Genomic DNA, 23,941 nt, shown 5'->3' on the forward strand with positions numbered 1-23,941 from the left:
ATTCGAATATTTTATCCCTTAAACACACACACACACACACACACACAACTTGAGGATGGATTTTAATTTTTATATTATTAAGCCTGCTTATCCTCAAATAAATTGTGAACATTCTAATAGCATTTTAAACATCTTATTTATATAGATCTTTCACATTTCGTGGTGAATAAAATCTGAGCTGGGAAAGGAGAGACCATCTGGAGTGGGCATCAAGCTTTGGTCCTCTTGTCCCGAGGAAGTCATGGGCTGTTCTCTGCATGACGCTCTCTGATGGGCTGACGACCCGGTGTGAGTGCTTATCTGTTTAATTTTGTCTCCCTGCCAAGCTGCAAGCTCCCTGAGGACAGATATGACTCGTGCTCTTCGCCGTGGTCTGAGTACCTGGCCTTGGGCCGGACACACACTAAGGACTCACAACTGTGTTCCGGATTGAGAGAATGAGTGCGGTGGATGATGAAGGCGGGCTCTGCCTTTGCCACTGAGCTCTGGAGCCTTGAACAAAGCACCCTGGTCTTGACAAGCGTCAGGCTCATCACCCATAAAATGGGCTGTTGTAAGAAGCAATCTCTATGAGCTCTCCTCTCCTCCTTTATTCTCATCCTCTACCAGCTAGTCCAGACCAATCTCACCGTTAAAGCCGCAGAGCACGAGTGGCAGAGGAGCCAAAAAGAGAATAAAAGAGAAAAATTTCAGTCCATTGATCTGGGATTCTTCCAGACAGGGTTCAGCGGCTGCTTCTTTCCTACCCCATGCTTTGTCATGTTAGTTGTTTCTGTTTGGTCTTCCTTCTGGCCTTCAGTCCTGCAGGGGGTGCCCGTCACATGGTCTTGGTCCCCCGGCACGGATCACAGTATCAAACACAGTGCAGCACTTATCAAATGCATGCGGAGTGAGTAGTTCTGCACTTTGCTGCAGGAAACCTGTAACTCGATTTGCAAAAGGCTGCGCAGGTTCTGGTCTGGAGAGGTGGCAGCTGCTTCCACGAGAGCAGCATCACTCGGTTGGAGCCAGCTTACGGGGAGGAGAGCTCCGGCTTGGCTAGTAGAGACCTCTGGCTTTGGTTCCGTTTCTTTGCCCATTGATGGAACATCCTTCTCGGAAAAACAACACCAACAACCACAAAAAACAACCCTCTGGCTGGCACATCATGCCTACTTTTCTCTCTCCAGAGCAAACTGTGCCAGTCCCTCTGGCTCTCTGAGATCAGAACATGGGCTAAACTCTAACAGGGATGTCATGGGTGTGGTGAAAGCATTCTACAGTAATATATCTTCAATGGCTTAAGAATTTAGCAAATTGCAACAACGCTGTCGTTCCTTCTAAGCTTGCCTCCTTCAAGAGAGGTGGTCCACTCCTGCTGTCTGAACTATGGATTGCCAGGGAGCTCCCATCCACAGCCCAGACGAGGCTGGAGGTGCAACTCTATCTTTTGTAATATGAAACAGAAAACAAGTCTGAAGAAGCCAGTGGGAGAAGGTGTCGTCAGAAGAAGACTCTAAGAGCTGTTCAAGTCCCTTGGGAAGGAAAGAGGTAAAGAGATCTGCCGGGCTCCCGGCGCTCTGGGACTCAGGAGAGTTCTTATATTCTAAAGCTTAAGGTTTTAGTCCAGTGGGTGAAGAACTATAGGGACACAGGCTCTATGTTTTCCGATTACCAATGGTCGATTACAGAAAGTTTGGAAAGGAAAAGGCCAAAGAAGATAAATATCACCCGTAATTGTACCACCCAGAGATAAATGCTACAACCTTTTATCTTAATTATTTAAAATCTTAGTTATAGACCTGAAGTGACACAAAGTGCAGTATTTTATAACTTCCTTTTGTCACCTCACAGACTGAACGTTTTTCTCATGTTGTAAAGAAAGCATTCTTCAGCATGTGTTCTGTTTCCATAAATCGACACGTTGTATTTTTAAATTGAATCTCCATCACTGGACATTTAGGTTATTTCCCAGGTTTCACTACAGGTGACCTTGACAGGAGTCACACGGCGTGTGGAGGTTAGGCCCAGGGAATATACTGGGTAAACAACTGTTTAAATGAAAGATGCTCAGCCTGAGCGAGACAGCATTCCGGTATGAAAATCAGAGCTTCTTCAAATATTTGAAGGTTGTTGTTTGGAAGAGGATAAGATTTGATGTGTGCGGTCTCGAGTGGGGAAGATTTAGAATCAGAAGGTAAAACGTGTAGGAAGATGGACTCATGGTAAGATGAATTTTCTGTAGTTATGAGCCACTGCAGAAGGTCTGGGCATCTTCAGGAAGTAGTGAGTTACCTGCTAGTGAAGAGGCTCAGGCATGGGCCAAAAAGTCCCTGGGGTTATCACAATGCATGGAATACATAGAAGGACTTGTGTGTTTCCAGAACATGGAAGAAGGTAGACTATTTATTTACTTGCTTATGGAAGAAGAAGGAGTCTTGAAAAAGCTTTTAAAGTTAAAATTTGAATTTAATCCTCTTATTGTTTATATCAGGACCCAATGTTTATGCCATGATTTATAGTTCACAAAGAATTACAAAGGAGCCCCCTTTAAAAATAAGGAAACAGGCACAGTGGTGTACACCTGTAATCCCATCAATTTGGGAGGCTGAGGCAGGAGGATGGTAAATTCTAGGCCAGCCTGGGCAAATTAACTAGACACTGTCTCTAAATAAAAAAATAAAAAGAGCTGGGGATTTAGCTCAGGAGTAGAGTACCCCTGGGTTAAGTCCTCAGAACATAAAGGAAAAAAAAATTGGAAGGAAACAGTTTCAAAGGTTTCTAAACCTAGGTGGTTAAGACTAGGCTGGATCTCTGCCTTCTCTGATCCTACAACCATCCCCCCACCCAGTTGTTATTTATTATCATCAAAATCACCAGTCCTTTCTAGAAAATCCAGACTCATGGGATGTTGCTTGTGCCCTGCAAGAAAATAGAATGTCTTCAATGACCAACGTGAACAAAATGTCACTCTACAGTCACAGGGAAGGTTTCCTGTGTGGACATTCTATACTGTTCTGTCCCAGCCGAAATTTCATAAGTAGGATTTTTGACAGGTAAGGGTGGGCTCCTCCCAGCTCCAACACCTATGTGAGATTCTGTGATGTTTCCAGGGCCTTCTGCTCTGAGCAGGGACTTCTTCCCTGGTGGTCTGAGAGCCTTGAATGACCACCTCCCAAGATGGTCCTCTGTGTGATCTATGTCTCCTGCTCTGTTGGCTCAGAACGAGGGCTGTGAGCCTCCTGTCTACCTGTTCACCGGAATTTATTCCAGTGGCCCCCGCCCCCCAGCAGAAAGACAACCTCCCCTAGTGCTCCACTAAGCCTGGACCCTCTGCTGGGGTAGACAACTCTCCCCCTGAAGTCCCCTCCCTATCTGCAGGAAGCCGGCCTCGCCAGGAAGGAGAGGGAGGCCGGAAGCAGATGGCCAGCCCCTTCTGACCTGTGGTGAAGTGAATTCCTCTTGTTTTTAACCATTTTCTGGTTTTGGCTGCTTGCCTACTGCATCCAGCTCTTGTTGTTCTGCGAGTCTAGGGTGAGTCCATTCCTTAAGAAGCATTTATTTGGTGCCTACTCTACATCAGGCACTGGGCTAAGCACCGATGGCAAGAAACCCAAGGGAGGGAAGATGAGGCCTAGAGGAGCTTCCTGGTTTGCAGGCAGATGGAAAAGGAACCCACAATAAAACCCAGGGAGAGAAGAGCTTCAACACGGGAACGAGTTCTCCAGGGGAAGAGCAGCAGACAGGAGAGAGCAGTGGTGTTCCCAGTGCCTACCTGGAGGGACCCTCAGAGGGAAGGCCAAGCCGTCAGATGACAAGGGACAAGGGTGACAGACAAGTATAAACGTTACCCCCAAAGCAGTGAGAGGTCCTTGAAGCGTCTCAGCATGCAAAACTGTCAAAGTTTTAGAGACAATCAGTCCCCTACCTCCTTGAGGAGCAGGGCAAAAGATGAAGGAGTCAGGGAGGCTGGGAGAAGGCTCGTACTTTTTATTTTTTATTCTTCCACGTTCCGTTTGGATTTTCAAACCATGTACTTGAAAAATTTTTTTAACCTTAAAAGTCAGCAGTCATTAGCTGAGAAATAGTATTAATGGCTCCTTCTATCTTACTCTTTTAAACTTTCTCATATATTAAGAAGGGAATGTAATAAATGGTTTTGGCTTTTAAAAGTCTGGAAGTCAGTCAGGCATGGGAATGAACAGATGTGTTTGCTGTCCTTCGTGAATAGACATTTTGCCATTTGACCCTGCCCCCAGGTCTCTAACAGTGTGTGCCCATAGAAGGCCATTGTTTTTGCCTTCTATTCTTGGGATGTAGAACTGAACGCACTAAGCCACTCCGAGGTCCTGTCTAGGCCTCCGTACAGTGAGAGTACCAATTCTATAGTTTTTAAAACTGGATATTAGTTGGGACAATCTGCAGACTGTGTAGAGACATTTTGGTTTGAGAAACAAACCATAATCAAAACAGAACTCTCCAACAACATGGAATCACTAAATTCCCTGTACCTCTTCAATGGAACTTTTTTCTTCTGGCTTTGTTGACTACAACAATCTCCTCTGGCACTAGATAAATTTCATTTGAGTTAAGTGCAGGAAAAAAAAAATCCCTGCTTCTATACAAAACACTGGACAGTTTCCCGTAAAGTTTTGTGGTTGAGAAAAACCTCTAAACGTTGAAGGAAAATAAAAAACAAAAAAATAGCAGGAGCTCATGTTTCACTTAAAAATACAAAATAGGGCCAGGAGTGTAGCTTAGCAGTACATGCTTAGCATACATGAGGCCCTGGGTTCAATCCCCAGCACACATGCAAAAACACAAACCAACCAACAAAAATCTCAAACACACACACACACACACACACACACACACACACACTTATAACACAAAACAGTACTTACAATATGCCAGATGTGGTTATTGTGAGACAAAGATGAGGATCCTAGCCCTTGAAAGCATTTTTAATTTAGAAAGAGGCAGGAAAATACAAAGTAACGGAGTGAGAGCATTGCTATTGCCACATAAATGTATTTTGAATTCAACCCAAGCAAAAATAGGAAAAAGTTAAAGACAGTAGCAGTACCGTGCATGTCAATAAACTGTGGGAATTTTAAACAATGTCCACCACATTCTCAGATTAAAAAGCAAACACTCTTAAGAACGATTGAGCTAATGAGCCAAAGGAAGTGATTTTTGCAGAAGTCTACCTTCTGCCTGATTTAAATTTTTATTTTATTTGTTCTTTTTAGACATACATGACAGTAGAATACATTTTGGCACATTATACATACATGGAGTATAAGTTATTCTAATTAGGATCCAGTTCTTGAGGTTGTACATGGTCGTATATTCAAATACAAGGCTAGGAAAGTGAGGTTTGATTAACTTTACTGTCCTTCCAATTCCCCTTCCCCATCCCTTCCCTTCATTTCCTTTTGTCTAATCCAGTGGACTTCTATTCTTTGCTACCCCACCCTTCCTTAAGTGCGTTAGCAACTGCATATCAGAGAGAATATTTGGCCTTTGTTTTTTGGGGACTGGCTTTTTTCATATAGCATGAAAGTCTCCAATTCTATCCATTTACCAGCAAATGCCATGACTTCATTCTTCTTTATGGCTGAGTAATATTTCATTATATATATATATATATATATATATATATATATATATATATATATATATATATATATATATATATATCTCACATTTTCTTTATCCATTCTTTCATTGAAGGGCACCCAGATTGGTTCCATAGCTTGACTATTGTGAACTGAGCTTCTATAAACATTGACATGGCTATGTCACTGTAGTATACTGATTTTAAGTCCTTTGGGTATAGACCAAGGAGTGGGATAACTCAGTCAAATTGTGGTTCCATTCCAAGTTTTCTAATGAATCTCCATACTGCTTTCCAGATTGGTGCACCAATTTGCAGTCCCACAGCAACGTTTGAGTGTGCCTTTCCCCCTGACATCCTTGCCAACACTTACTGTTGTCTGTATTCTTGATAGCTGCCATTCTGACTGGGGTGAGATGAAATCTTAAAGTAGTTTTGACTTGCATTTCTCTAATTACTAGAGATGTTAAAAAATTTTTTTAAATTTTTATTGGTTGTTCACAACATTACAAAGCTCTTGACATATCATATTTCATACATTAGATTGAAGTGGGTTATGAACTCCCAATTTTACCCCAAATGCAGATTGCAGAATCACGTCGGTTACACATCCACAATTTTACATAATGCCCAATTAGTAATTGTTGTATTCTGCTACCTTTCCTATCCCCTACTATCCCCCCTCCCCTCCCCTCACATCTTCTCTCTCTACCCCATCTGCTGTAATTCATTTCTCTCCTTGTTTTTTTCCCCATTCCCCTCACAACCTCTTATATGTAATTTTGTATAGCAATGAGGGTCTCCCTTCATTTCCATGCAATTTCCCTTTTCTCTCCCTTTCCCTCCCATCTCATGTCTCTGTTTAATGTTAATCTTTTCTTCCTGCTCTTCCTCCCTCTCTGTTCATAGTTGCTCTCATTATATCAAAGAAGACATTTGGTATTTGTTTTTTAGGGATTGACTAGCTTCACTAAGCATAATCTGCTCTAGTGCCATCCATTTCCCTGCAAATTCTATGATTTTGTCATTTTTTATTGCTGCATAGTACTCCATTGTGTATAGATGCCACATTTTTTTTATCCATTCATCTATTGAAGGGCATCTGGGTTGGTTCCACAGTCTAGCTATTGTGAATTGTGCTGCTATGAACATCGATGTGGCAGCATCCCTGTAGCATGCTCTTTTAAGGTCTTCAGGGAATAGTCCGAGAAGGGCAATAGCAGGGTCAAATGGTGGTTCCATTCCCAGCTTTCCCAGGAATCTCCAAACTGCTTTCCAAATTGGCCGCACCAATTTGCAATCCCACCAGCAATGTACAAGTGTACCCTTTTCTCCACATCCTCGCCAGCACTTGTTGTTGTTTGACTTCATAACGGCTGCCAATTTTACTGGAGTGAGATGGTATCTTAGGGTGGTTTTGATTTGCATTTCTCTGACTGCTAGAGATGGTGAGCATTTTTTCATGTACTTATTGATTGATTGTATGTCCTCCTCTGAGAAGTGTCTGTTCAGGTCCTTGGCCCATTTGTTGATTGGGTTATTTGTTATCTTATTGTCTAATTTTTTGAGTTCTTTGTATACTCTGGATATTAGGGCTCTATCTGAAGTGTGAGGAGTAAAAATTTGTTCCCATGATGTAGGCTCCCTATTTACCTCTCTTAGTGTTTCTCTTGCTGAGAAAAAACTTTTTAGTTTAAGTAAGTCCCATTTGTTGATTCTTGTTAACTCTTGTGCTATGGGTGTCCTATTAAGGAATTTGGAGCCTGACCCCACAATATGTAGATCGGAGCCAACTTTTTCTTCTATCAGCCGCAGAGTCTCTGATTTGATATCAAGCTCCTTGATCCATTTTGAGTTAACTTTTGTGCATGGCGAGAGAAAGGGATTCAGTTTCATTTTGTTGCATATGGATTTCCAGTTTTCCCAACACCATTTGTTGAAGATGCTATCTTTCCTCCATTGCATGCTTTTAGCCCCTTTATCAAATATAAGATAGTTGTAACTTTGTGGATTAGTCTCTGTGTCCTCTATTCTATACCATTGGTCCACCTGCCTGTTTTGGTACCAGTACCATGCTGTTTTTGTCACTATTGCTCTGTAATATAGTTTGAAATCTGGTATCGCTATACCGCCTGATTCACACTTCCTGCTTAGAATTGCTTTTGCTATTCTGGGTCTTTTATTTTTCCATATGAATTTCATGATTGCTTTATCTATTTCTACAAGAAATGCCGTTGGGATTATGATTGGCATTGCATTAAACCTATAGAGAACTTTTGGTAATATCGCCATTTTGTTAATGTTAGTTCTGCCTATCCATGAACAGGGTATATTTTTCCATCTTCTAAGATCTTCTTCTACTTCTCTCTTTAGGGTTCTGTAGTTTTCATTGTATAAATCTTTCACCTCTTTTGTTAGGTTGATTCCCAAGTATTTTATTTTTTTGGAGGATATTGTGAATGGAGTGTTTTTCCTCAATTCCATTTCAGAAGTTTTGTCGCTGATATACAGAAATGCCTTTGATTTATGCGTGTTGATTTTATATCCTGCCACTTTGCTGAATTCATTTATTAGTTCTAGTAGTTTCTTTGTAGACCCTTTTGGGTTTTCTAGGTATAGAATCATGTCATCTGCAAATAGTGATAATTTAAGTTCTTCTTTTCCTATTTTTATGCCTTTAATTTCTTTCGTCTGTCTAATTGCTCTGGCCAGTATTTCGAGATCTATATTGAATAGAAGTGGTGATAGAGGGCATCCCTGTCTTGTTCCAGATTTTAGAGGGAGTTAAAAATTTTAAAACATATTTGTTGATTGAATGTATATCTTCTTTTAAGAAGTGTCTGTTCAGCTCCTTAGCTCATTTATTGAGTGGATTATTATTGTGAGTTCTGTTATAGCCTGGAGAGACCCAGAATAGCCAAAGCAATCCTTACCAACAAGAGTGAAGCAAGAGGCATCACAATATCAGAACTTAGACTATACTACAAAGCTATAGTAACAAAAAATGGCACGGTATTGGCACCAAAATAGACACGTAGACCAATGGTACAGAATAGGAGACCCACAGACAAACCCATGTAAATACAGTTATCTCACACTAGACAAAGGTGCCAAAAACATACATTAAAGAGAAGATAGCCTCTTGAACAAATGTTGCTGGGAGAACTGGGAGTCCATATGCAGCATAATGAAATTAAACCCCTATCTCTCACCATGTACAAGACTCAACTCAAAGTGGATCAAGGACCTAGGAATTAGATCAGAGACCCTGTGCCTAATAGAGGAAAAAGTAGGCCCAAATCTTCATCATGTCAGATTAGACCCCAACTTTCTTAACAAGTGTAAGGTATAAAATCAAGAATTAATAAACGGGATGGACTCAAACTAAAAAGCTTCTTCTCAGGAAATGAAACAATCAATGGTGTTAAGTTTTTTGAGTTCTTTGTATAACCTGGAGATTAATGCTGTAGCTGAGGTGCAGGCGGTAAAGATTTTCTCCCATTCTTTAGTCTCTCTGTTGACATATTTTTAAAATTTTAATTTGTTCTGTTCATATTCTTGATTCTTTCCTTGGCAGTAAAGAAGATTTTTAGTTTGATACCATCCCATTTATTGATTCTTGATTTTACTGCTCGTACTTTAGGAGTTTTATCCAGGAAGTTAGTTCCTACACTGACATGATGGAGAATTGAGCCTACTTTTTCTTCTAGTAATTACAGGGTCTCTGGTCTCATGCTAAGGAGCTGAGTTTTGTGCATTCTCTTACATGTGGGTCTCCAGTTTTCCTTTCACTATTTGTTGAAGAGGCTATCTTTTCTCCAATGGCTCTTTGTCGAAGTATGACATAAAGTATTTGTCTTCTATTCTGTTCCATTGCTCTTCATGTCTGTGCCAATACCATGCTGTTTTTGTTACAATAACTTTGTCATATAATTTAAGGTGTGGTATTGTGATTCTTCCTGCATAACTTTTCTTACTAAGGATTGCTTTGACTATTCTAGGCCTCTTATTTTTCCAAATGAATTTCATGATTGCTTTTTCTCTTTCTACAAAGAACGCCTTTAGAATTTTAATAGGAAATGCATTAAATCTATATAGTGCTTTTGGTAATATGGACATTTTGACAATATTAATTCTGCCTTCCAAGAACATGGGAGATCTTTCCATTTTCTGAGTCTTCCCCAATTTCTTTCATTAGAGTTATGTAGTTTTTATATAGAGGTCTTTTCCTCTTTTGTTAGATTGATTCCCAAATATTTTTTTTTTGAGGCTATTGTAAAGGGGATAGTTTTCCTGAGTTCTCTTTCAGCTGTGTCATAGGAATGCAATTGATTTACTGGTGTTTATTTTATACCCTAATATTTTGCTGAATTTGTTTATGAATTCTAGAAGCTTTCTGATAGAGTTGAGTCTTCTCAGTAGAGAATCATGTTGTCAGCAAATAGGGATAGTTTGAGCTCTTCTTTTCCTATTTGTATCCCTTTAATTTCTGCCTTTTGTCTAATTGCTCTGGCTAGGGTTTCAAGGCCCATGTTTAATAGGAGTGTCCTACCTAATTTTCAATTTGATGTACTTGTTTTTCATAATTTCATTAAGGCATTCCCCTCAACCTGGTAATTTTCAGGAAACCATTATATATGTATGAATCAATATATGTAAAGGTGAACTTCTTTTCAAGGCGTGCCAAAATGTTGCAACATATAGTTTCAAGATATTATGAAATGGTGTGAAACACACCTTAACAATTTTATATTTTCTCTTCAGGCTTTATCTTACTATCACAGGAAAAGAAATGTTAATAATAATTTATGAAATGTTAGTGAACATGCTTACATGATAGGAAAGTAATGAACGTTGTCCTTATTTAAAAAAAATGGACCATATCTTGGCATAAAAAGACTTCATAAGCAACCTCAAGATGCTGAGAGATGTGGGCAGAGTGCTTTGTTCAGATGTATGGTTAAGAGGTAGGGAGGTGGGCTGCCTTGTATGTGTGAGGCACTGGGTTCAATCCTCAGCACCAATAAAAATAAGTAAATAAAGATGTTGTGTCCATTTACAACCAAAACAAAAAAAAAGAGGTAGGGAGACTGAGATCAGGGAAGAGGTCTGGGCCAGACTGACTTGGAATAGAGCTGCCACGGACGAGTTTGACTGGGGTGATGGATGTACCACATTGGGGTCTGTATGCTGATCTAACAGCATATGGCTCCCCCACTTTTCCTCTTTATTTTTGGCAGTAAAATTTTAAAAAAATCAATAAAAAGATAATACTGTTGCCTGCATCTCCAAGTGGGCATCAGATATACACAAGGCAGACACAAATACCCAATAAACACGTTTTAAGGACATTAAATGAGGCTGGAGGTGTATCTTGGTGGTGGAGCATATGCTCAGCATTCAAGACGTTCTGAACTCAATTCTCAGCACCTCCTAAAAAGAAACTGAATGGTCAAAGAAACGCTAAATAAACAAGAGAGTACAGTAAGATGAAGGAAAAAGTTATTCTTACATACTACTTTCAGGAATGAAAATTGGCAAAATCATTTCTGAGGAATATTTTGGCAATATAAATTAAAAGCTTTTAAAGGATACAGGCCTTTATTCACAGGAAATAACTGGACAGGTGTGCAAATATATATATACAGAGCATGTTTACACCACTTTGTCCTAACAACAAAAATGGAAAACTTCATTTGAAAATAGAGAATTGATTAAATGAATTGTCTCATTCAATGGATAGAAAACTAGTAGCTGTTAAAATTATCTAAATTCCAATCAACTGACATGGAAATGTGTTTATATCATAACTGTAAGTAAAAAAAACACACCTGTGTTGTGTGTGAGTAAACTCATGTCTCCCTGAGAAGCCTGGAAGGACATACACTAATATAGAATTGTAATGAGGTGTTTTCCTGAGTAATCTCTATGAGTAAGCTTTACCTCTTTACTTTTTTCCATATTATAAAATTGTCTGTAATAACCATACTCTACTTTTGTGTGTGTGCGTTCAGGCCTCAGGTGTAGAGAATGAACGTGTGTGTTCATAGCATACTATCAGTGTCAGTTTCTATAAGAATCCTCTCATTTTAATTAACTTTGTTTCATTTTAAACTGCTATTTATACATAAATTACTTTAAAAACCAGAAGTCTATAAGAATGGCAGTAGCATCTGATTCTTGGCCATACCACCATGCAGGGATTAATGGTAAATTGTTGAACTTCTTACCTGGTGTGAGGGTCACAGATACATGTATTAGTTTGTCTTTGGAATACATGGTTTATAACTCCCAGCGGGATTCCAACCACTGAGCTTTAGGGCTTAACACAGTCTATCACCAAGAGTGGTTTTGAAGGGTGGGGACCTATCAAATGAAACCATTGTCTTGGTGTGAATCTGTTTTCTTTGGTACCCTAATGACATACCAAAACGATGTGTGGCTTAAACAGTAGAAATTGTCTCAAAATTTTGGAAGTTGTAAGTCCAAGATCAAGGTGTAAGCAAGGTTGGTATTCTCTCATGGGTGTAAGCGGGAATGTTTCATGCCTCTCTGTCCGCATCTAGTAGCTTCAGATGTTCCTTGGTTTGTAGATGGCCATTTTGACCCTGTGTCTTCACATGATCTTCCCCGTGTACATGTGTCTCTATGCCTAAATTTCTCCTTGTTATAAAGACACTAGTTACTGTGAATTAGGGCCCATATAGAGACCTCACTTTAACTCAATTACTTCTATAAAGATCTTACTTCCATAAAATCTCTCATCATCATCGTGATATGGTGGAAAGAACAAGGGCTTTGCATTATACTTGGACTTAAATTTTGTCTTTACCACTTCCTGGTGGTATGACCTTGGGAATGTCATTTAACTATTCATGATTTGTTTACTCATCTGTATATTGGAATGTAATGCTGCTGAGAGGAGTAGAGACACTGGAGAATGACCTGGGAGAAGGATACAGTTTGGGTTTTTGCTTTTCCAGGTTAGCATCTGTGAACAGATAAATCTTGGTGAATCTGATGACAGCAAGGATTTAATCATTAAATTGGTGTTTGTTCCAAAATTCCTATATGTATTCTGTTGTTGGGCTGGCCACAATTTACAGGTTACTTTTAGGTAAAGCCTATATAAAACCATTTAAATGCATTCCAACCAGCACATGATAGTTCCCTGATCAACTCTGGGTGAGGATCCCATGCTGGGGGAAAAGAGGTGCAACTCTGTAGATATGAAGACCAGCAGTGTCTTCTACTCCTGAATCTTCATAATCTCAAGCTTTTGCATCACCCTGATAATTTCTGAGAGTGTCATATTCTGACCAGAAGATTAAGCAAGTTTCCTTCATTATTGGTAATAAAAATTTGACTCACATTTAATGCAGTGTTAAGGGCTGCAAATGCTAATAAGGGCTGACAGAAGTGAAGCCTTGGCCACTGAGGCAGGGAGCTCAAAGAGGGGAAACCAGAGGAGGGAGGAAGGAGCTGGTTGTATAGGTGGAAGTTGGAGCTTGGGAGAAACAGGTAGCAACCTCTCCTTTGAATGGGGACACCCTGGGCTACTTCCTCTTCTTCCAAAACAATTAAATTGAATGTGGACTTTAATTACATTAGCAGGGCAATTTAGAAAATGTCAGCAATCTGAAAGTACTTTTGTCCGGCATGGCAATTTTTTGAAATCATGAAGAATCAAGTCTAAACCAGGTTCAGTCTGATTTCTTTCCCGGCCTGCGCTATTTTGAATGGCTGCCTTAGTGTATCAGTGTTCTAATAATGTAGGGAGGAAATTTTGTGGAAAGTCATTTAAAACAAGCGTCTATCTTGAACAACACCAGAGACAAGTATTTTGGTTCTTTTAAACACCTAAGAGTTTATAAGATTATATCTGTTGCATTTGTATTTGTGAACGTCTGAAGGTTAAAAAAAAGAAAAAACAAAACTGATATGGACACAAATAAAAGATGGCCAAACCAAGCTAGGAAATCCAAAGATTAGTGCCTTTCGGTGTAAAAGAGTATATACACACTCCCTTTATAGCTATTCATCAACAGCCATTATTTTAAGTTGGTACAAAATACAATTTTTAGCTGGTGGCTCTCTACTAATTACAAAGTAGCCAGCACAGCAAACTTTGGTTTTAATGCCTGGAGAGCACACCCAGCAATATTTAGCCAGGCAGAAGGGGCAGACTGATTAAAAAAAGAAAGCCATAATAGTTTCGATTGTTAAGGCCAACTGGGCAAATTAAAAATCTGGACACTGAGGGTTAGGAAAGACAGAAACAAGGCAGTGAGCTGGACAAGGATACGGTAATAGCACAGAGGATTAATTTAAGGGGCATTCCGATGGAGAAGGCTGGCTGCGCCTAGAAAGGTGGGGAGGGGCTCGCAGGAGATGGAAAAGCACGGGAGAGCGTGCACAGCTTAAAAAAGTTTTTCTGATGGCTCCGTCCGTAATTTCGGAAGGTCGGGGCCGGGTGCTGGCGTGATCTGAGCACGGCGGCGGCCGCAGGGGCATCCCGGATCCGGGCGCAGCGTCCGGAATTCCTGAGATGTCTGAAACGCGGAGGCGGCCTCCTCCCCGCCCCCACCGCGGCCTCCGTGGGCATTTTCCGGCGAGGGGGGCACGCGAGCCCTTCCAAGAACAGTTTAAACGCGCGGACGACCGCGGCCGCGCGCCCCCCAGGAGAAAGGCGAGCGCCGCGCCGGAAAGCGGTGAGAACCCCCGACCCTGAGCGTGGGGTGGGCTTCCGGGGTCTTCGCCCGCGGCCGCAGCCCCGGCCCCTCCCCCGCCCGGCAGCCGCGCGCCCCTCCCCCCGGCGCGGGCGGGGCTGCGGGCGCGCGACGCGGAAGCGCGGGGCTCGGGGGCGGCGGCGCGGGAGGCCGCGCGCGCGCTCCCCGGGCCGCAGTCGGCGCGGGCGCGGCGGACGCGGGGCGGGGCGGCCGGGAGGCGGCGGGCGCTCGCGCGCAGACCAGCCGCCGCCTCGCCCCCCGTCCCCTTCCCCTTCCCTCCCTCGGCCGTCCGTCCCCCTCCTCTGCCCTCCCCCGAGCGAATCACGCGCCCTCCTCTGACACTCGTAGCGGGCCCGAGCTCCGAATTTATCCTTCACGTGACCTGAGGGGGTTGGGTGGTTGGCTGGGGACGGAGGGGAGAAGGAAAGGAGGGAACGGAATCTGCCGTTACCCGAGCAACAGGCCCCGCCCGCCGGCTTGGGGCCGGGGGGCGGGAGGAGGACGTCAGCACGTCAGCCGGGGTTTTGCGTTTTGATTGACAGTTGCTATAGCGACCGGGTCGGTCGGTCGCCATTTTGTTGGTTGGTTTTTTTTTAAACCCTTTCGCTTCCCGCCCGAATAATAATAAAAAGCCCCATTGGAGTGAGGCGGGGGTGGCGGCGGCAACCGCGGCGGGGGGATCCGGGGAGACTGCTGCCGTCGTTGCTGCCGATCGCGGCCCAGGTCGGGCTGAGGGAGCGGACACCCCGAGCGGGGGGTGCGGGCGCCGCCGCCGCCGCCGCTTCTGCTGCTGCTGTTCCTGCTGCTGCTGTTGGTGCCGCTGCCGCCGCCGGCGAGCGGGCGGGACCGGTGTGAGTGTGCGAGTGTGTGTGAGTGAGCGTGTGCGAGGGCGAGTGTGCGCGTGTGTGTGAGTGTGTGCGCGAGTGTCTGTCTGTCTGTGCAGGGACTCGGGGGCGGGCGGTTCGGGCTCTCCTGGCGGAGGAGCCGCCGCCGCCGCCGCCGCCGCCGCCGCCGCCGCTCGGGCCCCGGCGCTTCTCGCTGCGCAGGTTTGGAGCGCGCGCCATTTTGTGAGATTTACAAAATCCTCCTCGGGAAGAAGCCGCCAGGAGCGGCCGCCACTCGGCGCCCGGCCTCGTCGCCGCCGCCCTCAGCGCTGGGCCGGGCCGCGCGGCCCCGCCGCCGGGACTCGGGGCCCGGGGACTGCGGTATTTGCCGGGGAGGGGCTGTCGCCTCCCCGGCCCCGGGCGCCTCTGGAGCCGCGAGCCGGAGAGACACGGAGCGGGCTGCGGCGCGGCCAGAAGCCGGGAACGCCGGGGGCGGAGAGAGCGGCCGGGGCGGCGCTGGCTGCGGAGGCCGCGGCGGAGCCAGGCGCGGGAGCCCGAGGCTGAGACTCACCGGAGGGAGCGGCGCGAGCGCCCCGCCATCATCCCGGTGAGTGTCCGGCCCGGCCGAGACCCCGCCCGGCCGGCGTCGGCCCCCGGCGGCCTGCAGCCGGGCCCGCGCCGAGCCGGGCCGGGCGGAGGGAGGGACCTGCCATTTTAGGAGGAGGCGCCGCCGGCCCGGGGCCGGCCGCCGGGGGAGGGAGCCCGCAGGCCGGGTCCCGGAGGAGAGGCGGGTGCGAGCGCAGGGAAAGTTGCGGAGGGCGGGAGCGGGGGCCGCGGCCTCCCGGGAGCCGGGGCCTGGGGGCCGGAGAAAGCGCCAGACCTTCACTGGTCGCCCGGGCGGAGGGAGGAGGTTGTCTTCCTCCTCCTCCTCTTCCTCCTCATCCTCTTCCCCCAGCTCCTCCCTCGTCCCTCCTCTCGGTCCCCACCAGTGTGGGAACCGCCGGGGTTCTTCGCAAGGACAATGCACGGGTTAAGAAAGATGGGGCTGGCTGCCGGCAGGCGAGGACGCAGGGCCGGGCTGGGCGCCCGCGAAGGTCGGCTGCTCGGCGGCCCTCGGGGTCCGCGCCGGAGCGAGGGGACGCGGCGTGCTCGGAAGTTGGGCCGGCGGTGCGAGCCTTCCCGGCCCCGGAGGTGCAGCGCTGACCTGCTTAGAGGCCGGGGGAGCTGGAGGCCGCGAGGGGAGAATTAGGATTGATACCTGTGCATTGCAACAAACTTCACGAGTCTATTTATAGGCACAGTCCCACTCCGGCTTCGGAGCCACCAGAGCTGCTGCATATCTCAGCACTTGGCCAAGGCCCCTCCCTAGCCTGAAATAGTTAAAATGGCAAAATTAGTGAGTCAGTGACTTAAACTACTTGTGTGTGCCCTTTCGCCCAATCCTAGATAACCCGAATTCTGTAAGATAGGTGCAGCATTTGAATGCCAGCACCATTTGGTTCTTGTTTTCTGTCCAAATTGTCCGAAAATACCTTATAACATTGTTTTCACACTCAACTTTAAAGATTAGTGGTAGGCACTCTTTTCAGACACACATCATAATCCGCTTAACCTACCAGTTGGAACTGTTACCCATTTTACAGATGAGGAGACTGAGCTTAGAGACGGGCAGTGACTCATCCAAGGTCATATAGCTGGGACTCGTGAGAGCAAGGAGTCTGTAGGCATCCTGGGCTCCTGATAATAGGTTATAACTCATTATAAATAACCTGCAAATTTTGGAGCGATTTGTGTGTGATGACTCAGGGTTCTAACCTAGAGATTGTTTCCACGTATAGTTTTTAGTGTGAAGTTAACTTTGGTTTGCAGAAATGGAAAGGTTGTAGTGAGTTCTCTTACTGAAACTTGTCAGGCGCCCCCAGCCCCGGGGAGGGGAAAAAAAAAAAACACCTATGTTGTCAGTTTTTGAGAGGAAGGACTCAAAAAATATTACCTGGTGCATTTTATTCTTCACATTTAATTATAATTCTAGTCATCCTTTGAGTATCATAAGAAAATTTCATGTGAAATTGTTTTTAGTCTTCAAATACTTAATTTCCTCCTGTGGTCCTTTATATCTTACTTGAGAATGTTAGGAATGAAAATATGTAGTATTTTGATTTTGGGGTGTTTTAATAATTCAGTTTTTAGCTTTTGTTTTCTTAAATTTCTCATATCTTATTCTCTTATTTGAGCTTTAGGGTTATACATAGCAGTTGGACTCATTTATTCTTTAAGAAATAATTTTCAGATTAAATATGAGACTACAACTAAAATTTCATGCTAAGTTTCAAACAAGCATTGGTTAAGAAAAAGTTTACTTATAGTTAAGATTTTTCATGTACACTTCAAGGACCCCACTTTTAGAGGATTTGTTTGGCATAGGCATATGTCCCAATTTGTTTAGACTTCAAACCTTATCAGAAAGTTAGGGACAAGTGTTAGTGTCTATACCAAGTTCTCTCCTAAAACTGGCTATAAAGAGCACATACTTACCTCAGAGAGGTAAGAAATTATTCTAGGAAGAAGGATCATTATGCCTGGTTAAGGTGAAGGCTTACTCCTTTTTTGCTGTGTGGGTATTTAAGAGGGATTTCAGATTTGAAGGAATATACTTAAAAGGAATGATAATTTTTGGTAGGGTCAAGAATGAACTGAAGGATCTAGGGAGGTGTTTTTTATTTTTTGGAATTTGAAGTTTAGGTATAAGATTATTGTTGTTTTGTTTTTGCTGTGTTGGGGATTGAACCCACCACTGAGTGCATCTCTAGCCCTAGTTATGAGATTATTTAGTAAGCATTTTAAAGACATCTTGGTGGGACCTATTAGAAAATTAATATAGACAATTACTGTGTGTTAGGAATTAAAAAGTTTAGTCCAGTTTGTAGAGGTCCTGACATTCAGGCAGATGAAGATATTCCATATTGGTATAGTGTCTTACTTGGGAATGTGGATAATAAAAATGGCCCTAGATTAGAGAATTTTTTTTCCCTTTGCAGTATTGTCTGAGGTCTGTTACTTAGTTCTGTTTATGGAGAGATATTGTATTTATGACTTAGCGAAATAGGGGTGGAGAGTGGTAAGCGAAACAACCTATTTAGAGACCTTAGGTTTTTATAAAAGTGGTGTGAATACTTGTCTACAAAAGCAAAATTCAAGATAGCTTGTTACAGATATAATATACCATTAACTTGGCATATGTTTTATAACTCTACAGACTAAATGTTAATTTGCATTTAATATTGAATATTACTTAAAAAACTTGGAAATTAGGCTGCCCAGAGTTGTTTTTATGTGCATGTTTATGGTTGAAAGGTATCTAGTTATTGGAAGGAAATTTGGATAGCAGTAACTAATCATGAGACAGAAGGAATGATCTTGTGCGTGACATTAAAAACAAAACTATAAGAAGATGAAGATTAATTTGTGAAATTTTTGGTATTTGTGATCAGGTGTGTGTCAGTTTGACTTTGCTTTGGCTATAGTTTTCCTCTTACTGCCAAGAGAGTTTTCATATTATATGTGTGCTGCGCCCCGAGCACCTACACACACCCCCGCCCCTACCCAAGCAATTTTTCTTTTCTCCTACCCCAAGAATAAACTTAACTGTCCAAACCCAGCAAAAACCAAGAACTTCCAGAAAGTCTTTATCAAGTTCTTGATTTCCCAGATTTTATTAGTTTTATAATTTTGTGGTATTCCTGAGCAGTAATTTAAACTGTGAGCTAAGACTGTTTTTACTTTCTGTTGAGGAGTGTTTTGGTGGTTTTACTATTGTCTGTTTTCAATTAAAAGTAAAGATATTACTTGAAACTATCAGACATGAATCTTGACACCACACATTTTGCCCTGTCAAAGTTAATTGTGCAACTGGTATAATAGCATTTTATGTATATGGAATGGTTAGGTCTTTAGAAGGACTTCTGACTGTGGGTTATCTTGACCATCAGGCACTTTTTTGAGGCTAGAGAATTTTAGATTAAAAACTTGGGGGGCTTAAATTTTTTGTTTGATTGCTTGGGAAGAAATCAAATTCTTTTAAGTTGCCTAAAATCTCACCTCTATTGCTCCTAATTGAAGAAATGTTTCGAAATCTTGCCTCATGTCAACTCTATAATGTTAAGCTGGAGTTTAAAGTTTACCATTGGGTGTGTGAAACTGAAACACACACTTATATGACTAAAATAATGAATATAAGGTTCATATTAGGTATTAAAGTCTAGTTTTGTTTAATGTAGTGGATACAAGTAACTTTGGTTCCATTTTTTTTGAAATAAGAAAACAGTGACTTGGAAATATTCTGTTATATAAATCAGCTAAATATTTTTAAAAGTTGTTCTTTTGTTTTGAAACCCTTATTCCAGAGTTCTTTAACAAGTTAAAATTCTGTATTGGAGATAATATCTTCCGTGAAACATCTAAAATTATGTGGTTTCTTGTAGACATACTTTTTGCTAATATAGAACCATTTTGGTTTTTTGCTGTTGGTTCTTTCACCAGAGCTATGTTTCTTCTTTTTAGAAAGTGATTTTGAAAATTTATGTTACTGTAAGTTTTGACAAGATTTATACATACTTTTTTGTTTGTATGCTTGAGGAACATATGCTTATATCTAACGTACAGTGAATAACAGTTTAAAATCTTGCTGATGAATCATTTTGAATTTTTTCTCCCCATAATTGTATTGCTTAAGTTGACTTTTTTTTTTGGCTGGGGGCAGGGAGGAGTCCTAGTGAACTGGTTTGACATGGAACAAAACTGATTTTCAATATCAACTCTATAGCATCCCTGTTAATTAGGTAAACCCCCCTTTTTTGTGTGGTCATAACATTTTTATTGAAAAGAGTTGATTTGATTACTAAAAATTTCATGGATGTTTATAGTTTGTGTCTTGCCACATGTGTTTGGACAAACGCTTACCAATCCACAGTCCAAGAATAGGTTATGGAGAAGGCCTATCTCTTCCCTTTAAAGACAAACCTGGAAGTTGCATATGTGACTTTTGTTTACATTCTGTTGGGTATGATGTGGTCATATTTAGTCATGTGTCCATATTTAGCTGCAAAGGAAGCTGGAATATGTGGTCTTTGGTAGGATAATTGGCAGTAGAAAATCTTTTTTACTGAAGAAGGGCAGGATGATGGGAAATTAAACATTGCTTGTCATACTTCCAAATGTTATGGAAGTAACTTTGAGAAATAAGTAAATTTATTGCATTGACTAGTAAATTTTATTTTCTGAATTTGGTTATTAATCTTTTGAACTGTAGTAAGCAAGTTCAGATAGATCACCAGTTATGCAATATATATCTCTATAGACAGAATAGAAAGATATGTCTATACTTTTTGAATAAAGGGATTTGGGGCCTAATAGCATATCGTCTTACACTTTATTTCCTGAGAGAACATGATTTTTTTTTTCCCCCAGTACTGGGATTGAACTCAGGGGCACTCAACCACTGAGCCACATCCCCAGCACTTTTTTGTATTTTATTTAGAGACAGGGTCTCACTGAGTTTCTTAGTGACTCATCTTTGCTGAGGCTGGCTTTGAATTAAAAATCCTACTGTTTCAGCCTCCCTAACCGCTGGGATTACAGGTGTGCACCCCTGCACCCAGCTAGAACATAATTCTTTATAGCTGGGATTATGTCATGGAAGTATTATTTAAAATCTGAGTTTTTGGAGTTAGTCTTAGTAGTCTCCTGGACCATAGTGTATATGTATTTCTGGTATCAGGTAATGCTAGACTAACACCTGAATCTAGTCAAGATTTCAGTAAATGTTGGAGTTACTGTGTGTTGTAAGAATGATAGCAGTGATGTTTAAAAATACATTGATTATTTAGAATCTTCGTCTAATTTCCATGAGTTTGAAAAAAGAAGATTTAGGATACCTTTGAAGTATGTTATTAGATCTAATAGGCACTTGGGAAAGTGAATGATTCTCAAAATTATCTTCTGGAGAACTTGTTAAAGTTGTGGCATTCCCAAGCTCAGATGCTTTTTTTCCCTATAGGTTTGGGATAGTGCTTTGGAATCTGCTTTCTTCATAAGGATCCCAGGTAATCCTGACGCAGAGGAACATTTTGAGAAACATTGATGCACTTCATTTCTTTCATATTATAGAATGAAATGGATGCAAACAAGCTAATTGACTAACCAATGTATTAGAATAAGTAGGCCTGGGACTAGCTGTTTTTTTTTCTTCTTTCTACAAAAGGAATAGAGTACAAGGAATATAAAGTGCATTGGGATCTTTATAAGGGTAGCTGTTTTTCTAAAATCTGTTGCTTTTTATGATGTAATTCCTAGTGAATGGTTGGCTCACTTAATTGTTCTTTTAGTCCTATAGAAAAATAGCCTGAGTCAGTCAAATGAATATTTAAAGGTAGGAAATTGAAGGTTTTAAATAAGGTATTGTTAGTGTTAGCACTATAGTGGGCAGCATTACAAGGTAGATGGATAGGTAGGTACTTGGCATGATTAGAAGGAACAAAGGCAAGTCTTGTCCCCAAATTATTACTTTCCTTTTTATCTGGTTGCTTGCAGTTTTCATTGTTGGAAAATCATTCCATTAAATTAAAGTAAGAGCTGAATTCCCTAAAGTGGAAATATTTCCAGAGGAATATTCTTTACCTCTTATAGGTTAACATTTTTATCAGTAAAAATCAGGGATAAGTACCTGCACTAAGAACTTTTGGGAGAGTGGGAGAGAAGAGTGAGGCACATGTGTCCTTTCCTGAAGAATGAAGGGTATGAGTAAGAATGATCAACTTTTGGAATAGTCATGAGAATGTTCACCTGAGGCTTTTCTGGTGGCCCAAACTGGTAACATTAGCCTACCTTACGATGTTTCCTATCACTGAGTTAGTGAAGGCACTAAAGACAATTCTTTCAGGAACCCACCAGGCTTTGATTAATATTGTACAAATGTGAGTGTCTCATTTTTCTGCATCTTATTGCTTATTTAGGACTTCTATTTGATCAGTCTTACAACATAGTAAACATAAAATATCAAGGTACAGTTCTGATCACCTACAAAACAATAGTTTTTTTTTTAATATTTATTTTTTAGGTGTAGATGGACACAACACAATGCCTTTATTTTTATGTGGTGCTGAGGATCGAACCCGGGTTCTGCCCGTGCTCGGCAAGCGCTGTACTGCTGGGCCACAATCCCAGCCCCCAAAACAATAGTTTTTAAAGATCAATAAGTAATACATACTCACAGCTTTTATTTTTATTTTTTAAAAGAATCTCTATGGAATGATATCAGATTATCCCCCTTTCATTCTCCATAGGTAATGACTGTTAACAGGTTTTCCTACTAGAAATGTTCTGTGCATATGCATGTGTAATTATATGTATAATATACAAACTGGCTTGAGGCCACTTTGTTTTTAAGCACATAGATTTGAGAGAGAGAGAGAGAGAGAGAGAGTGAGTGAGTGAGTGAGTGTGTTTATGTGTTTATGTAGGTAGAGAGAGAGAGAGAGAGAGAGTGTTAGTTTATGAGTTTTTGTACACAGTATCTATGCACTTAAGACCAAAAGCATAATAAGTATACAGTTTTGCAACTAATTACTTGATCTATCTTAGATATATTCCCTTATTAGCTGACAGAGCTTCCTTGTTGTTTTTAATGGTTGGGAAGTCTTTTCTCTTATTGGATGTACCTTATTTTATTTAGGCTCCATTAAAGGGTATTTAAGTTTCCATACTTTTCTTCTTTTAAATGAAGCCGCAGTGTACTTTTTTGTACATATAGTTGTAATTGTGACCTGTGACTATCAGCTGTGGGGTATATATTTGTCAGGGAAACTGTGCACCTATGCCCATTTGAATATGTATTGCCAAACTGTTTTCCAAAAGATAGCCCCAATTTGTACTTTCACCACCAGTATCTGAGAGTGCAGTTTTCTCATTCTGACCAACACAGGTATTCTCAATGTTTTATATTATTGTCATTTTGATAGCTGAATAATGTCTAATTGTTTGGATTTGGGTTTCTTTAATTCTGACTGATATTGAACACCTTAGATTGTATTATTAGTTTTTTGTTTTAAATAACAAAATACTCATTCTTTTTTTTTTTTTTTTTAAATATGGTTTTAGTTGTAGATTGTCACAGTGCCTTTATTTTTATGTTGTGCTGAGGATTGAACCCAGGGCCTCACGCATGCAAGGCAAGTGCTCTACCACTGAGCTACAATCCCATCCCTCATTCTTTTTTTAAAAAATATTTATTTTTTTAAATTGTAGTTGGACATAATACCTTTATTTCATTTATTTATTTTTATGTGGTGCTGAGGATCGAACCCAGGGTCTTGCATGTGCAAGGCGAGTACTCTACTGCTGAGCCACAACCCTAGCTCCACAAAATACTCATTCTTGGTCAAATATATAGTTAAAATATTTTCTGGTTTTCCTTTATTCTGTTGAATGAAAAACTGATGTCTTGATAAGTTGTTAGTGCCTTCAGGAAAGGGGACTCTTGTTCCTGTGCAATTGAATAAATGGTTGCGTGTGCTGTATAAGATAAGTGAAATGGTGGTAGCTTTTGACTACAAGTGAGTGAGATTTGGGTACCTCTGATAAATGTGTGCTTACAGGGAAAATGAACACAGGCAAGACCATGGCTGCTAATAGATAGAGGTGTTGACATATGAAGAACTAGAGCACAAGGTGGTAAGTCAGTTCTGGGAATTTGAGCATGGTTGTGAAGGAGTTGGGACTAGATGGTTGTGTGT

General features: G+C 41.8%; 1 protein-coding gene across 4 annotated transcripts in view; it reads left to right on the top strand.

Annotated features, from left to right (window-relative positions):
* The first annotated feature begins 1,241 nt into the window (after nucleotides 1–1,241).
* The window catches only part of Dyrk1a (dual specificity tyrosine phosphorylation regulated kinase 1A), a 150,915-nt gene continuing 128,215 nt past the window's right edge, over nucleotides 1,242–23,941 (top strand). Inside the window, exon 1 of one of the 4 annotated variants that reach the window (XM_026399390.2) lies at nucleotides 1,242–1,530. Coding sequence is in view for 1 of the 4 variants with exons in the window: in XM_077795404.1 (XP_077651530.1) it covers nucleotides 14,148–14,310 (163 nt within the window). In the remaining 3 variants the exon portion in view is untranslated. Of the gene's footprint in view, nucleotides 1,531–13,591; nucleotides 14,311–15,532; nucleotides 15,760–23,941 lie in introns of those variants that run through there. The other 3 variants (XM_077795404.1, XM_026399389.2, XM_026399388.2) reach the window with 3 other exon arrangements.

This window comes from Urocitellus parryii, chromosome 2, assembly GCF_045843805.1.
Source record: "Urocitellus parryii isolate mUroPar1 chromosome 2, mUroPar1.hap1, whole genome shotgun sequence".
Lineage (NCBI taxonomy): Eukaryota > Metazoa > Chordata > Mammalia > Rodentia > Sciuridae > Urocitellus > Urocitellus parryii.